Source organism: Chiloscyllium plagiosum, chromosome 14, assembly GCF_004010195.1.
Source record: "Chiloscyllium plagiosum isolate BGI_BamShark_2017 chromosome 14, ASM401019v2, whole genome shotgun sequence".
Lineage (NCBI taxonomy): Eukaryota > Metazoa > Chordata > Chondrichthyes > Orectolobiformes > Hemiscylliidae > Chiloscyllium > Chiloscyllium plagiosum.
In genome coordinates, this window is record NC_057723.1 from 44327176 (window position 1) to 44344526 (window position 17351).

Below are 17351 nucleotides of genomic sequence, written 5' to 3' on the forward strand. Positions count from 1 at the left end.
TCTCCCCACCCCCACCCTCCTCTAGCTTATCTCTCCACGCTTCAGGCTCTCTGCCTTTATTCCTGATGAAGGGCTTTTGCCCGAAACGTCGATTTTGCTGAAGCTCCTCGATGCTGCCTGAACTGCTGTGCTCTTCCAGCACCATTGATCCAGGTTACCATCCTGCTTGCTCCTAAGATGTGCGATAATATCCCTGACCAGCTTGATGAGAAAATATCTGTAAATTAACTGCTTGTAGACCTACCATCATGCATAAGAATAGGATTTCTACTTGCATACACATATCTATTACAAATCATGCATTGCGAATGAAACATTTGACGTGCAAGGCGGTTTTGGGTACTGGGGCAAACTTTCACCCTTGCAAAGCAATTAATACATGAGGTGTAAATTGTGGTCAAAATTTCAGTTGTTTCAAGTGGTATCTCTTTTTCACAAGTTTCCATTCTAAAATAGCTACATACTGACCAATGTCAAATCTTGGACCGCAGGCTCTGTTTCTATGCTGTACATTTCTCTGACTCTATGGCTCTAATAAATCAGCACAATCAGGCAGTGTTTTGAGTCTCTAATAGTTTTACTATAACATTTGCATTAATTTTTTTTGATATTGGCTGGTGCAATTTCAGTAACACAGCCAACAGTTTCTCACATTGCCAAGTATATATTTACCGCCACGAATAATCTAAATTTGAATAACTGAAATTGACTTTAAAAACCAGACTAAACAATTTAATGTTTGCAGAGATGTATAGTAACCAAGTCATACGAAATTTTTTAAAAAACTTGTAAAATGTGCACTGAAGTGCCTTTGGACCTAAAAGAACCAGTTTGTATTCAGAGCTTCCTTAATGGTTATAAGCAGGCACAATTAGTGAAGAGTTGCTACGGTGATTAATTTAATTTGGGACCAATACGCTTTGTGGAACTAGTTTTTGCGACGGTACTGTTTTTTTTCACGTTTGTAAGAACTGGAGTTGCATTGGAAGTAATTTGCACTTTAAAATTCTTCAATCTTATATTCTGTGTTTGGTTGCTTTCAGGTTAATTGAGCAGAAAACAACAGCCCAAGCTAGAAAACAATCCTACAATTACTTTTTTGAACTTAACTAATCATTCTTCTAAACATTTTCAATTATACTTTAAATGATTGCAAGAAACAATTTCCATTTAAAAAGCTACTGTGTTAACACATGCCCAGGAAGTCCCTAAGTGTCTCACATACAATAAAGTACTTTAAAATTGCAATCATGTTGTTACCTAGCCAAATACTGCAACTAATTTAAGTATAATGGCATTTCAGAAGCAGCAACTTAGAAGAATAGTGATGTTATTTGTGAGAAGTTTCTTTTGAGTATTAAGGAGTTCCTCTGCTCAAATGCTGCCAGAGAATTATTTCCATTTATCTGAATGTAAAGTTGAGACCCTGGTTTAATAATGCATCCAAAATATTAGCATATTGAAGAAAGTAAACTCCTTCAGTGCAATGTTAAAGTATAAATCCAGAATATGTTCTTACATTGAAATGAAAGACCTAATTCAACAAATTTCTGATGTAGGCAAGATTATAGCTGACTGAACTAACAAAGTTATTATAAAAACACAATTACAAATTTTGGCAGTCCTGAAACATACTTTGATATGTAATAAAGTTTGGATACTCACATGCAATGCGGACAAACGCCTTTCGGCTTTTAGTAGTGCCTGTGGTACTCCAGGCCACACATTGGCACCAATATTCTTCTAAGCCAAACATTTTCTCTACTTGCTGCCGTGAAATATCAGTTCGAACTTGTAGTACTGGGAGTCCTGTTGGCAGTAACAATTACATTAGCAAAAACTCAATACATCAGCATTAACCGGTTTTGTCAGGAGTCATGTGAGTTACAATAATGGATTAAACACAGCTTCAATGGAGGTTCAAAGATTGTCCATCAACTGGAGAATTTGGACCTAAAATCTATAGTTTCATGCAGACATTCACATCATTTCATGCATTTTATATTTCAAGTGAGTTTTTTTTTAAATTGCTTTTAGATTTTGGATCATTGCCAAACTGGATCTATCCATTGATCTATTGATGAAAGAGATGTTGTAACGTTATAAGACAAAATGGTTTGTGACTTGGAAGGTGGTTGTGTTCCATGCTGTCACTCTGCTTTTCTTCTACCTCAGAGTCAAGATTTTATAGATGACAGAGGTTATTGAAGTCTGATTTTCAGATCATATGCATTTAATAAACATTTTTGAATTGATAACATTTTTATGTTATAAAATTGTGATGAACATTTTGCTTCAGTTTTGTTTAGTTTTGAAACTTTGAATGACATGTTAATCTATTTAGTTTTGAATAAATTACAATCAATCACTGAGTTAAAAAGTAATGAATTTATACCAGATTTTAATTGGCTGCGAGGAGCTAAAGAAATGCTTGATCAAAAAAATGACCCAACTCCATATTCAGAAAATGGGAATATATTAACTATCAATTTCATTTCATAGAATTCCTAAGTGTGGAATCAGGCTATTCAGCCCATCAAGTTCAACCAACTCTCTAAAGAGCATCTCACCCAGATCTGTAGCCTTGCCTTTCCCATGGCTAATCCACTAACCTACACATCTCTGGACACTATAGGTAACTTAACAGCCAATCCACCTAACCTGCGTATCCTTGGACTGTGGGAGGAAACCCACACAGACAAGGGGAGAATGTGCAAACTCCACACAGACAGTCATTCAAGAGTGAAATCAAACCCAGGTCTCTGATGCTGAGAGGCAGCATGCTAACCATTGAGCAACCATGCCACACCTTCTGTATATGTATGCATTAAACATCCTGATAAGAGTATTTTCAAATGCAGTTATTAGAAGAAAAGACTAACAAAAGTAAAAGAACATACATCCAAAGATGACATCTTTTAGTTGCTTGAAGAGAATCAACACATTTATATTGCAATAAGTCACAACAACATGAATTAAATGATTGATTTCCAAGCTTTCTAACTTGATCGATTTTGCTAATTTTCAATTACAGAACACTTTCCCCTCAATGAAATGATCCCTAAAACATCATTACTAGATTTTGCTCTGTCACTAACTATACCAGTCTCCAGTTCTACAACATGCAACAGCCATTCTGTCAAGTTGTGATGAAAAGAGAGCATTATTAGGTGGAAAAAAAACACTTACTTGTGAAATATTTCTGATTAATACTATGTCAAAAATCAAAGATATCATCAGGTTGCAGATGCACTAGTTAATTCACTGACTGTGGATCAGTATCTAGAATACCTGAACTAAAAGAGTGAACCAAACCTTTTATTTTATTCTTTCCTTACAAACAAAAGTGATACAAGTTGAATACAGCACACAGTATGCTGTTGTGACTTATTGCAACATAAATATGTTGATTCTCTTCAAGCAACGAAATGAAGCCATCTTTAATTTCTTTTTAAATCAGGAGAATACATTGCTTTTGTTCTTCTAATTTAAAGGTTCTGGCAAAGTCATTTTTCATATAAGTCTATCAACCCTCCATCACATTGTAGTCTACATTTTTGAAAATACTTTGACAAGTGTCTGGAATATATCCTTTCATTTGGAATTGAACAACTGATTTTTTTTTTGCCATGCAATTGAAATGCACTTATCATAACATTTCAGTTACCTTCCCTCAATTCCACCTTGTACTTCTGATCTGCTGAGCGAACAGCATCCGGTTAAAGAGCACACGTTGAAGTCTCTCAAACCAATAGCATTTTTGAACAGTTATTATTGTTATGATTCACTGGGATACTGCACAGAAAATTGAGTCCCATTATTACTGGAGTCATCACAAAAGTTCCCCAGTTTACCTGTCTTTGAGATGCAGGTTTATGGAAAGCACAGACCAGGTTTCTGTACTGAAGAAGATTAATTATTTATTACAAGTAATTAGAGTCTACCTCAAGGTAAGCAGTTACAAACCATCAGCATATAGCATTACTCATTAAAACTCCAAGTCCTTTATAAATTGCCCATTATATTCATGCAGACAGACAAACAAATTGGGTAAAATAGGTACAAAAACAGAAATTGCTGGAGAAACTCAGCAGGTCTGGTTGCATCCATGGAGAAAAGGCAGAGTTAACATTTTGGGTCCAGTGACCCTCCTTCAGAACTGTAGTCAAGGAATATAGACATCTGGAGTCTAGGCACCCTCAAGGATACCAGTAATCTGTTGGAAGAGATCTCATTCCCTCAACAGTCAACATTCCCCAATGTTGCCAATGAGGCCCATAAAGGAAAAATAGAGATGCAGAGGAAAAATTCAAATGGAATAACAAAGGTTTGAAAACATGCCATTGATTTAGATGCCTAGACAGATCTGGTGGCACCCTTCAATATGCAGCAGCAAGGGTGTCTGGAATGCTAGTGGTCCACTATTTGTAAAACTTTGCGCAGCATGGAGCAATCTTACAGGAGGAGAAATGTGAAGAGCACTCACTTGAACAGCCTGACAGCCACACACCTAGCTGCTAGAGAAACCCATGACAGACATTGTCCTGCTGTGATAGCTGCAGTTTTTGCGCTAGATACCTCTAATACTGGGGTCTGCGAGGGTGCCACATGCACATGTCAATGGCTGACTCTGTCATTAGCCGAGAAAGCAAACCGTGGGGTTCTGACAGAATGGAAAAATACATGGGATTGAAATAAAGTAGGAGTATCTTCAGCAGAAAATTCACTTCTTCAATTTTCTTTTTCAGGATCCAAGCATTTTTCTTGGATAGCCAAGATCTGAAGAGCAATGTGGTACAATTCACTGAACAGGAATACAAAGCTTTCCTCCATGTGGTAAACTGAGTGGGCAGATGAAGACCAGGATGTCATTGATTGAATTCTGGAACTGATTCTTCGTGCAGGAGGACATGCCTATCATGGAGGTAGACATTAGTGCAAACTCCCAAGATATCATGGCACTCATGTTTTAGATAGACTCTTCCAATATCCCTTTAAAAGATGTGCAAAGTCTTTGGAAATGCTGACAGAACCTTATATGTTGTCTGATGTCACTGCAGAATTGTCCTAATTGTGGATGTTTCCCAAAGCTTAGCATCTGTGGCCAAATGACAGAGCTCAGAGTCTTGTGCACTCCACATGAGCTCTCTATTCCTGTCCCTATTGAACAGCCTCTCCTGTACAATGATATGTTTCCCATTATGTGGCAACCCACTTAACTTCCTTGAAGTTCCGACAAAGCTATGTTTCTGTGACCTGATAGTGGGAGCACATTCTCTTCTGATGGCATTCTCCTCCCACTCCAGCTGCAATTTTATGCTTCAAGGAGAAAGTACGAAAAAAAATTGAATGAAGATCCACCGTTAAAAGACGAACTTAGCTTTCTAACAAATGGCACATATTCACTCATTCAGAATCCCAAGTAAATGCATCTTGTTGGTGCATTTTGTGATTATATATACCATATGTTTCGTATATCTTGGGAAGATTGATGTTCACTTCATGAGCAATTAACAACATTCAAAACAGTATAATGAATACTGAATAATGAATACAGAGAATTATACACTGATTCATAGAGACAGTCACACTGAGTATAATAACTGCACGACTTCATATTTTTTACTGTATGATTGATCAATATGAAGACATTGCAAATTCTTAAAATTCTGTTTTAAAATCTGTTTTGACATAATCCTTCCATAATATTCTGTATAATTACATATTCTAACAAAGATAAATAGCTAATGTGAGAAACAGAAATCATTTTATTTCAAATGAAATATAATCATATCCAGATAGATTTTTCTCCATTATGCATTTAGAAATTATAAATAGAACAGATTTAAGTCTTGTATGATTCAATTTCTTCTCACAACAAAGCTGAATCCCTGGCAAGTTTTTTTTTCCCCAAAAATTGAGGGCAATTCTTTATTTTTATATTTTATGATCTGAAGATTCCTTGGCTAATAACTTCGCAATTGCACCAAGATCAGTTCTCAACTCATCAGAATGGCGAGCTCAGTAGGAGAGCACATCATGAGAGAATAGACAAAAAGATCAGTTTGGACGTACTTCCAGCAGTAGATTGGAAATAATTTCCAGAACCACAGTGATCTGCTTACCATTGGAGTGCTTGTTTGAGCAGACTAGTGCCATCTTGTGCTATCCTGTGTTCACCATCAGCAGAGTGCTTACTACTTCCAGGACCTTCCTGGATCTCTACAACTGATGTTACAGTCAAACTTTAAATGTATCAATCGCCTAGCCATAAATAACCCATTACAGTGCATGGAGTGGGAAGGAAACAAAAAAGAAAATCTTCAAAAGGCATAATGGTAGCATACGGGTCATTGTAAACTTAGCTCACATTTGTAAGTATATTGCTACCTAACATTAACACCTCTGATCGACTGTCATTGTAACTGCAGCTACAAGAATAACTTATCTTCAAAAAGTAGTTGACAGTTTGATCCTCATTTCATCTTCTTTGATTAAATAACACCTACACCAATGTCACTGCCATCAACAGCCACTTTGAAAGGTTCCTCATAATTTGCTGCTGCTAAAACCAATACTGTTGGCAACACAGATTGCAATTTTTTGAATGCAATCTGATATTCTTGTGTCCATTCAAATGTTTTGACTTTCTCTAACCAACATGTTAAAGCAAATTTCTGAAAAGAACTTCAGCAGTTCTGAAGTTCAGGACAAACAAATGCTAAAACCCACAAAAGCCAGAATGTCACAAAGTTTTGTGTTTTGCTTTAGCCACAGAAAAATCCAAAATTGCTTTCATTTCTTGAGCTGCTATTATTGCCTTGTCCTACAGTGTGGCCCTACTAGGTCACTTCTGCTTTGACAAAATTCAATATTAGTCAGATTTATAGGAAATTTAAGCATTTATAACCTATCACCAGTTCAGTCAAGTGCTGCAAATGTTTTTCCCAGGTTTTGCTGAACATAATCAAATCATCAATGTAAGCCAAACAGTTACACAGTCTATCAATGACTTTATTGGTTAATCATTGGAACATTGCTCGGGCATTTTTTTTGTTTCATTTCAATGGCATGACTTTACATTGATAAAGCCCATCTGGTGCTTTAAAAGCTGATGTTGCTCTGGCCCTACCAGTCAATGGAATTGTCAAACCCTTTTAGCAAGTCAATTTTGGTGACAAATCATGCATATCCAATTCATTCAATGCAGTTTTTCAATCCTGAAATGGAATACAAATCCACTTTAGTTACTGCATTGATTTTGTGATAATCAATACAGAATCTTTGTGACCTGTCTGGTTTCAGAATTCTCAAAACAGGTGAGCTCCAGCCAACAGGATTCAGTTCAATATTGACGTAGTCAATCATAGCACACATGCTACTTTTTTTCTTCTGTCTGGAGTACTTTAGTTCATTGATTTTCTTTTTGATTTAATAAGGTCCAGTGAACCTTCATTTGGATACTTCTCCAGGGATAGGTAACAATACTAACACCTCATCTCTAGGAACTAAATTTCAAACTTTGGCCCTTTCATTTACTCTTGCTTTCATTTTTTCTTCAATTTTTTTTTTTGCTGAACTCACATGCATTAGTTACTTTTCCTCTGAAACCCAAAACATGGACTGGAAATAAAACGTAATATCCTCCCAGCCACTGAATGACACGTACATTGGAAAGTCAGTTGCAGGGTGTGATTGATAGAAATGTGATTCTCAACGTCAAGGTGAAAAAAAAAGTCCAATTACCTTACCAGATTTTGTTCAATGAGACAAGAATCTCAATACTTAGTGGTGAGAAACCAATTTGCATGTCATTATTATCTAACCTTACTTCATCGATATGTAGCTTCCCATTCTCCTACTAATTGGACAAAAACTGGATGATGCCAATTTCTGGCATAAAAGTCAGAGTGGGGTACCTGATGACTCAACTCACTGTCTGCTTCTCCAGGCCTCCATCTTGGACAGCAGTCCCCAACATCCCTGGGCACAATCCATCAGCAGCAAATACCTGCATGTTGTCATCCATAGGTATTGATATAGGGCAGGCACCAGCCTTGCTGCATCCTCATGGCACACCTCCAATCCATTAACAATACAACTCTGCACTTTAAAGTGCACTGGCACCTCTCATTGCAAAGTTGCTGCTAGGAACTTTGAAGGCAATGACAGGCAGCCAACTGAACAGGGTTCATCTCAGAACTTCTCATTTGCTTTTACTTGGATGCTCATAGCAAGCCGACATTGCTCTGTCTTTGTGCACTTTGCCATCTCTGCCGCAACTTAAAGGCTCCCGTCTTGCAGTTTAGCACAGAAACAAAGCCACACATCATGGCATGGTTGTAAGCAGTCATTGATCAAGGGAGTGGAAATATTGCTGTGAGACACCACGCAACATCAATTTCACATTTGCATTATGTGCAAACAGCAAGTGCAACAAACACAGCACATATATTACAAACAAATAGCCATGTTTCAAAGTCTAAGATGCCGAATCAAGGGAAAGGTCCTTCTGCCTGGGGAGCCAGCAGAGAGTCAGGGGCAGCATCACCTATCAATTCACGGTTTGGACTCATTCAGTCAACTGCTTAGGACAATCAGATTCCATGTCACTACGATCCATGGAGTGGGCCACACTCAGCAGGTCTAACATAAGCATTCTGAGCAATCTCCGTAAGTCAGTAGAGGGGCTGTCCAAAGATCAGTCGTGAGTTTAGTCATTAAGCAGTTTGAAATGTGCATCCAAGTCAATCAGGGGATTGGCTCACAGTCAGTCCTAGGGGTTCTGTCAAATAAATGTCAAGAGGGTATGCCTGGGGCTCAGGTGTTGAAATCGGAAGATAAACAGTCAAATCAAGGATCAGCCGGGAAGGTACAGAAAATCAAAGCCAGTCAGGTTCACAATCAGAGCTAACCAGAAGGGAATATGAAGATTTTGTTTGCTATCTAAATTGAGTGACTGAGTCGGTGACTCAATCTGTAAAGTGCAACTGCAGCTTGCTTCTATCATCATTTAAATAGCAAGTGTGTGACGGAGAGGAAAATGGTCACCACCACACCCAGAATGGTTGGGGTATGTGTTTTATTCTGTGAAGGAGAAGATTCCGATTTGAGGACCTTCAAAGGAGTAATAGAATTAAACAGACGTCCACATGTTACAGGTAAAATAGACTTGTGATCACTTGTGTCAGATGTACTGTTGACCACATCCTGCAACATTATGAATCAATCCATGCGTGGTTACGAAGTCATTAATTGCTGACACCAATGAATTCTTTGCTGACTGAGGACAAGTAGATGCCTCATTCCCAGCAGTCCTCCAAATGTGAGGAGGCAGGCCGTTTCTCCCTTTAATAACTATGGAGATGTGGCAATGAAGTGCACAGCAGGATGTGCTTCCTACTCTAATCTGTATAAAATACCCACCAAGATGTCAGTATCTAAGCTGATGGAGGGAGTAAGTGTCAAGTTGTCAGTCCATCCTCAAAGGGATCTGTGGCTTCTTCCTCAGAGGTGAAAGAGGAGATCTCTTCTGGGGATACCCTCTAAGTGGTGGTTGCACAGATTTCACAGGAGATAAGAGAATGAGTCTTGAAATAAGGGTAGAAGCAAGGCACGTTAAGAGTGTAATTCACAGTGGTGTAATGGGAGAAGAGTGTGGCCATAGACAAGGATTTTTACTTGGTTGCATGATGTGGAAATGTTGCCTTCACATAAATGGTCACAGTTCTATCATTAATGCAATAATTTTTTTCCTTTTAGAATTTGAGGAGATAAAGACTGGGCATGTCAACACCTGTTTTGGCATTTTTTTGCCATTTTTTGGGCCATTTTCACCTGGATTGAGACAAAGGGAGAGATCAAATAAGATGAAAGTCAGTGGCATGGCTGTTAGTGCTGGTGCAGGTGGGGTAAAGGGGAAAAGGTGTCCGAGCAGGTGAGCAGCTCAGAGGTCATGCAGGGTTAATGGGAGCATGTGGAAAATGATGTTGATTGCAAGAGACAGAGTGATAGATTGTGAGCTTTGATGGGATGTGGGTGTAGTAACAGAAATAGAGTGAGTGTCAGATAACAAAAAGACAAAGCTTCATGAGAATGGTTCCAGGGAGGCAAAACTTCAAAATTGCACAAAGATCAGAGAAGGTGTGACTATGCTGCTTGGAGAAATATAGGTTCTTCAGAGAAGAGATCTGACAGACTATTCCAAATTCATCAGGGGTCTAGATAGGGTAGAAAAGGAAACAATGTTCCAATAATGGAAGATTCAAGAACGTGAGGAGATGTTTTTATGGTAATTTGTTCAAAAAAACTAATGATGACAGGAGGAAAAACAAAGTGGCATCTGGAACATGATGCTTGAGAGTAAGGTGGAGACCCTAAGACCAGAAGAAATAGGAACAGGAGTAGATCATCGAGCCCCTCTCTCACAGAAAGAGGAAGGACATTTACATTTTTGTGGCATTCTGCGTACTCCTCCAGATCTTCATGCAGCCTGACAAAATTTAGTGATGTGTTTTCCCCTTTCTGTTCTGAGTGAAAGGTATAACCCTCCAATGTACCATTCTGTTCACCAGGATCTGCACATCTCTGCCATCTAGAGTACCAAACTGCCTCTGTCCACCAGCTCTGGGGAAATCCTTTATACAAAGGAACTGTGCAATGTATTTCTGGACTGAGCTGGTGCACAACTGTATTTCATGTAAGACACCAGTGCTGGCAATCCTGAGAGGTCTAAACAGTGGTGGCACCTTATCAAAGGCCTTTTGAAAGTCTAGATAGACCACATCCACTGGGTTCTAGATAGACCACATCCACTGGGTACTTTTACCTCTGGCTAAAGGAAAGATAGGACAATTGAGGTATTATCAAGGCATGGTGCATAGATAACAGGGTGAGTTTCAGGGATTAATGTGAGGAACAGAGAAACCCTGCATGAAACTTGTCATATTTGACACATAGCTAATTTCTGGTAAAATTCAAACCATTTTCTCTCAGCAATGGTTTACCAGATTTTCTTTAAGTAATCTAATTTAATTGAATTCAAACTCACTTTACGTCCATATGTGAGTTCAAAAGGACTGTTGGTATCCATTTTGAGCATCCTTAATGGCAAACAGTAATAAGGGAATCACTTTTAAAAATCATTACAGCTTTCGTGACAAACTTGAATCTTGACTTTAAACATTTGATGCCACCTTTCCGATCCACCTTAAGATTGAGGGATTCCAGAAGATAATTTATATAATTTCAAACTAATCATTATTTTCTTGAATATTTGTGACAACATTTGAACAGTGATCCGATTGTGTGTTTTTTTAGGTAACTTATATATGATAAATAAATGTAAATTAAACTTTCCACTATTATTTTTTGCTGGTAAAATTATGAAACACAGTATTTCAGGAATTTTTTTGGGATCACTCAATTTTAAAAGCACACTGATTTCCACTTCTGGTTTAACATTGGGTCCTTACACAATCTACTATAACCCTGTTGAACTGGTTTTAGAAAATTGGCATCAGCTTTGTAAATGGAAGCTTACTTGATAGTTGTGGTTTCCCTAGTTCCCTGATTTGTCTGGCAAAATTTGACCATATCTTTGTGATTCTAACTAATAAATGTGCTTTAGCATTTTAGCCAATATTTTCCCAATAGATATTTTTTGAAATCGAAGTGACCCCACATTGGAATTTTGTGAGTTGCTCAAAATGTTGTTGAAGTACTGGAAATACTGCCTGATGGACTATTGCCCATTCCTCATTAGCATGTGTTTGATTTCCCCATTTTCATTTTACCATTAATATTTTGGTTATCAAGTAATAACAGACAGGTATCAATTTCTGACGAGATCCTTTGGTATAACATCCTGAATTCAGGATGTGTGTTGCATTTGTTGCCAAGTATCTAACTACCTTCATAACACCCTTTGAAAGTTCTTGTTCCAACTATCTGTGCTTTGGAATCATGTCTGAACACACAATGTTCCAAAGGACAATGTCTAGAATATGAGAAAAGAATGGAAGGCAATATATGTTGTTCACAAACTAGCAATATGACAAAAGATTTTGTGGTATCTTGAAAATTTGACAATATCTGTGTTAACACTTACTGATAAGTGTGAATTTTCGAAAAGGCACTGTAATATTTTTTGGGCCATATAATATATTGTCTAGGCTATTAGGATCACTGAGGACTCTCAGAAGATTAAATGGCATATTAGAGAATTCTTGCTAGTGTCATGCCAAATGCAATTGTTGAGATTATAAACATAACAGCTATCCTTTCAAGACTACATTGTAAAAGTCTAATACTCAAGAATGTTTTTATGAACTTACAAATTATTTTATCCCTGGAAAGAACCATTCCTTCTGATGAAATTCTCAATCTATGTAAATTATTTTGATTTGGGAATCAAACATTTTTCAAAATTTGCTGAGGTCTCAAATCCAGATGGGAATGTAAGTTATGAGGAGGATGTAAGGAAGCAATAAATGCGACTGAACAGGCAAAGTGGATGTGAAAGAACATGGCTGGAGGATGAAATGTAATGTAAATGATGATGAAGTTACCCACTTGGTTGCAAAAAAAAAAACCACAAGCAGAATATTTCTTAAATGTTCATAAGTTGGGAAGTCCTGTTGTTCAAAGATACTTGAATGTCCTTTTTCATTAGTCACTAAATGCTAGTATACAGGTGTTAGAGGTCTCATGTAGCAGTGTAAGTATAGTAGTAAAGTTGCCATATTCCCAAAAGACCACAGGGCTGCTTTCTCATTAGAGAGAGATCACTGGTGGTGGTTTAACCTGATTGTCACCATCTCAGGTGAGTGTTCCTTCTCCTAGGCCAGGAGAGCTGGGTTCAAGTCCCACTGCTCCAGAGATTTGTCATAACATCGCAAAACAGAATCGAATAGAATGGAATCCCTACTGTGTGGAAACAGGCCCTTCAGCCCAACAAGTCCACACTGACCCTTTGAAGAGTAACCCACCCAGTCCTATGCCCTACATTTACCCCTGACTGATGCACCTAACCTACACATCCCTGAACACTATGGACAATTTAGTATAACCAATTCAGTTAGCCTGCAGATCTTTGGATTGTGGGAGGAAACTGCAGGTCCCAGAGGAAACCCACGCAGAGACAGTGAGAACGTACAAATTCCATAAGGACAGTTGCCCGAGGGTGGAATCGAACTCAGGTCCCTGGTGCGATGGGACAGCAGTGCTAACCACTGAGCCACTGTGCCACAGGTTGATTACAGTACGATATCTCTACACTATAGATTCAGTAAGCATTTCAAAAGTAAATGGCATTTTGGCCTTCATTGCAAGAGATTTTGAACATAGGATTAAAGATGCCTTGCTGAAATTATATACAACATTGGTGACATTGCCCAGAACATTGTCTACAGTTTCAGTCTTCTTAAAGAAGAAAATATTTGCCATTGAGGAGTGAAATGAAGATTCACCAGATTAATTCATGGGATGATGGAATTGGTTTAGGAGGAGAGATTGAAAAAATTAGACTTTTTTTTCCTCTAGTTTCAAAGAATGAGAAGCGACAAAGTAGATGTAGATTGAATATTTCTTCTGGCCAGTGAATCTAGAACTAGGGTCAAATATCAGAACAAGCCACTTAATACTGAGATAAGGAGGAATTTCTTTAGTCAGAGGGTGGCGAATCTTTAGAATTCTGTACTCTAGAGGTTTATGGGAGCTCAATTATTGAGCATATTCAAGCCAAAAATTGACAGCTTTCTGAATAATTACATCAAGGGATGCGAGGATACTGTGGAATTGGGCTAGATGTTCATCCATGATCTAATTTTGATGTAGAACAGGCTCAGTTGGCTGAATGAACCATTGCTGCTCTTATGTTCCTGCATTTCTAAATGGTAAATAAACCTCATTGATACCTTCATCGTAAAAAACAACTTGCCTTTCACACACACAGGTCTTTGATTGAATGAAACTACAAGATTGAGAAACCAAAGTTCTGACTGCATATTGCATTGCCATATCTTATTTGGATACTGAATCATTCATTCATTTGATAAAGCAACCATCCATTTTAAGAGGAACTTACCAGAATTCAAAACAGTCCCGCAAGTAAAGTTATCAGACTGATACAGTTAATTAAGCAGCCAAAGTACTCAAATGCAATTTCTTGTGGAGAGTGACAGAAGGACGTAAGACAGACAGCCAGCATTACCTAAAGGAGCATGAGCAAATATCGTGGGACAGACAGGTAGAGACAGTTAGAATTATTGATACTGATTGGAATTGGTTCAAACTGAGCTACAAACAAATGAACAAGCTGTTTGGTGAGTCTCTACTAAGTGGTTAAGATCTTTTCTATTCTTACATTTTATTTTAGATTAGATTAGATTAGATTCCCTACAGTGCAGAAACAGGCCATTCAGCCCAACAAGTCCTCACTAACCCTCCGAAGAGTAACCCACCCAGACCCATTTCTCTCTGACTAAAGCATCTAACACTATAGGCAATTTAGCATGGCCAATTCACCCAAGCTGCACATCTTGGGACTGTGGGAGGAAACCGGAGCACCCGGAGGAGATCCACGCAGAATGTGCAAACTCCACACAGTCGCCCGAGGTTGGAATCGAACCCAGGTCCCTTGCACGGTGAGGCAGCAGTGCTAACCGCTGTGTAGTGCCGCCCCGATATGTTAATTGTTCATTGTTATGCTTAATATGTTAATTGGTGGCAACATTAATAATATATAGAAAGCAACCTCTTAAAAATTACACAATTCATTTATTTAACATTTATTAAAGATGACAGAAGAGGCGTCAAGGCTATAGTATTAGGGAGCCCCAGGAGATTATAGTGATCCAGGTTAAATATATCTGCAGTAAGTGAAGTTTGAGCAGTTTCTGAATTTATGAACAGGAGGATGAACTACAGACACCGTGACATGTTAGGGAGGGGGAAACCTACCTGGATTCTTTGTTCCAGTAGATAGTCACACTATTAAGATAGGATCTTCTGATTTGGTCATTGGTCACAGCAGAAAGGTTTGACAGAGTGAGGCAGGTAAGGAGAGAGGGCTGGAGAGCAGGGCTATCTGCTTTTGCAATTGTACAATAGGGCACACTTCTATGGAAAGAGACTTTCAGCAGAATAGTTGGGACAAGATTAAATGTGGAAAAATGTAATGCAAATAGTACTGACAAAGTGGAATAATACTTTAGGAAAGTAAGGTTGAGAATAGCTGGTAGGGTCAGAGAGAAAAACAAGACAAGGAATACGTTAACATCTAAACTTGATTCTTGAAGATAATGAAAAGACATAAGAATGCATGTACCATTCACATCAAAGTAAACAAGTTAATAATGCACACTGAAATAAATAACTGATGTGACTGCCATTACAGAGATATTGCTTCAGCTTCACCAGGGTTGGATGTTGAATATTGAGGGGTTTAGGATTTTTAAAAATAGCAGAAAGCTAGACAATGGCAGAGGAATAGCACTGTTAATCAGGAATGGCATTTGTGCAGTAGTTTTAATTGATATAATCTAGAAGATCCAGATGCAGAATCAGTTTGAGCGGAGATGAGCAATACTGGGGGAGAAATGCTCTGAGTAGGGACAGTGGTAAATAGCCTCCGGACAGTAACACCACAATGTGGGAGAAAGTATACAAGAGATATTATTTATAGGTGACTTTCATTTACTTATGAACTGGAAAAATCAGATTGGCAGGAGCAGGCAGGATGAGAAGTTTGTAGACTACTTTTGAAATATTTTCTCACAGTAGCATTTTCTGGATCCAATCAGAGAGCAGAGTACATTAAACATAATGTTGTGTACTGTTACAGGATTAATAACTAATTTAAGATTACCTATCACATTAACCTGCCACCCCTAGGTGGCAGCTACAGCAACACGCCTGTATTTGCGTTCAGTTTGAAAGGAAGAGAGAGCCTTAGAGAAGTATTTTAAACCTAAATAAGGGCAAATGTGTGGGAATGAAAGCTAAACTGGCTGGAATGAACTGGTTTGCTAGGCTAGGGGACAGATCAAAAGAGATTTAGCATCGGACATTTAAAGGGATATTTTAGAATAAATATGTTTCCACTATAAAGGACACATTACTGAGCATTTAATGAAAGAAATTAGGGAAAACGTCAAACATAAGGAAAAAGCATATGGCTTTGGAAAACCTGCCGGGTCAGATGATTAATTAGAATGTAAAGAGTTGCAGAGAATGAATAAAAAAGAAGCAAGAAGAAGAAATTGGAGTAAAAGAGGAAGCTAGCTAGGAATATAACTTAGCAAGTTTTTAAAGGTATTTAAAAAAAAGAATAAGTGAAGTATTAGTACTCTGAAAAGTGGGAAGGGGAATGAACAATAATAAGGAAACAGTGTATAAAAGGAACAATTTTTTTTTGTCTTTAACACCAAATGATTCAAATCTATACCAGCAGTAGCAGTAAATCAGGTGGTGAAATGGAGATAAGAAAGTAGTACTGACCAAAATCAACTCCTGCCTGAAAAGATTTTGGATCTGGCTGAAAGGTTTTTGGGTCCAGCTGGACATTACCCAGAGTTTTAAAAGAGGTGGTTAATGAGCTAGTAAATGTGATCCTGTTATTTTTCCAAAACTCCCTCGATTCAGGAAATGTCCCATCAGAATGGAAAGCTGCAAATACAACCCCTCTTTTTCAGGGGAGAGGGATGTAGAAAACAGAAAACTATAGGCTAGTTCACCTGACATTTGCCACAGGGAATGAATCTTTAAAATATTATAGCATGCACCCTGAAAAATGAAAGGTAATTGGGAAGAATCAACATAGTTATATCAAAGAGAAATCATATTTAGCAATTTATTTGAATTCTTTAAAAGAGTAACATAGGCTGTGAATAAAGGGGAGCCTGCAGCCTGAGTGGAATCTAAAACTCAATTCTGTACATAGAGTTCCAGAAGGCACTTGACAACATACTACCTGTCAGGTCTTTGTGGAAAATAAAAGCTCAGGGTGTAAGGGATTACACACTATCAACAGTGTATAGCCTAACACTGGTAGCTTCCTAAAGTTCTTGTGCACAATTGACCAATGCCAAATTCCAATAATTTAAAAACAAAGTCAGCATAGTATGTCCTGCCAACAGTAAGGCTAGAACCAGAGTCTGTAAGTTTTGTAAAATGGAAGTAATAAATACTTTAGAAATGGTTTTGTAGATGAGAATATTGAGAGACAGCTCCATACAAAGGGTTATAATTAAAATCTTTGCTTAATGTTCTACTAAGCAACAAGGAATGTTTAACTATGTTGTGATCCCTATGTAAGTTGTTACCTTGAACATTCTACGATTGTACACTAG

General features: G+C 38.0%; 1 protein-coding gene across 1 annotated transcript in view; it reads right to left on the reverse strand.

Moving 5' to 3' along the window:
• The window catches only part of unc5a (unc-5 netrin receptor A), a 579623-nt gene that overhangs the window by 200151 nt on the left and 362121 nt on the right, over positions 1–17351 (reverse strand). The window contains exon 3 of the mRNA XM_043704227.1: positions 1666–1809. Coding sequence (XP_043560162.1) covers positions 1666–1809 — 144 coding nt within the window. The remainder of the gene's footprint in view (positions 1–1665; positions 1810–17351) is intronic.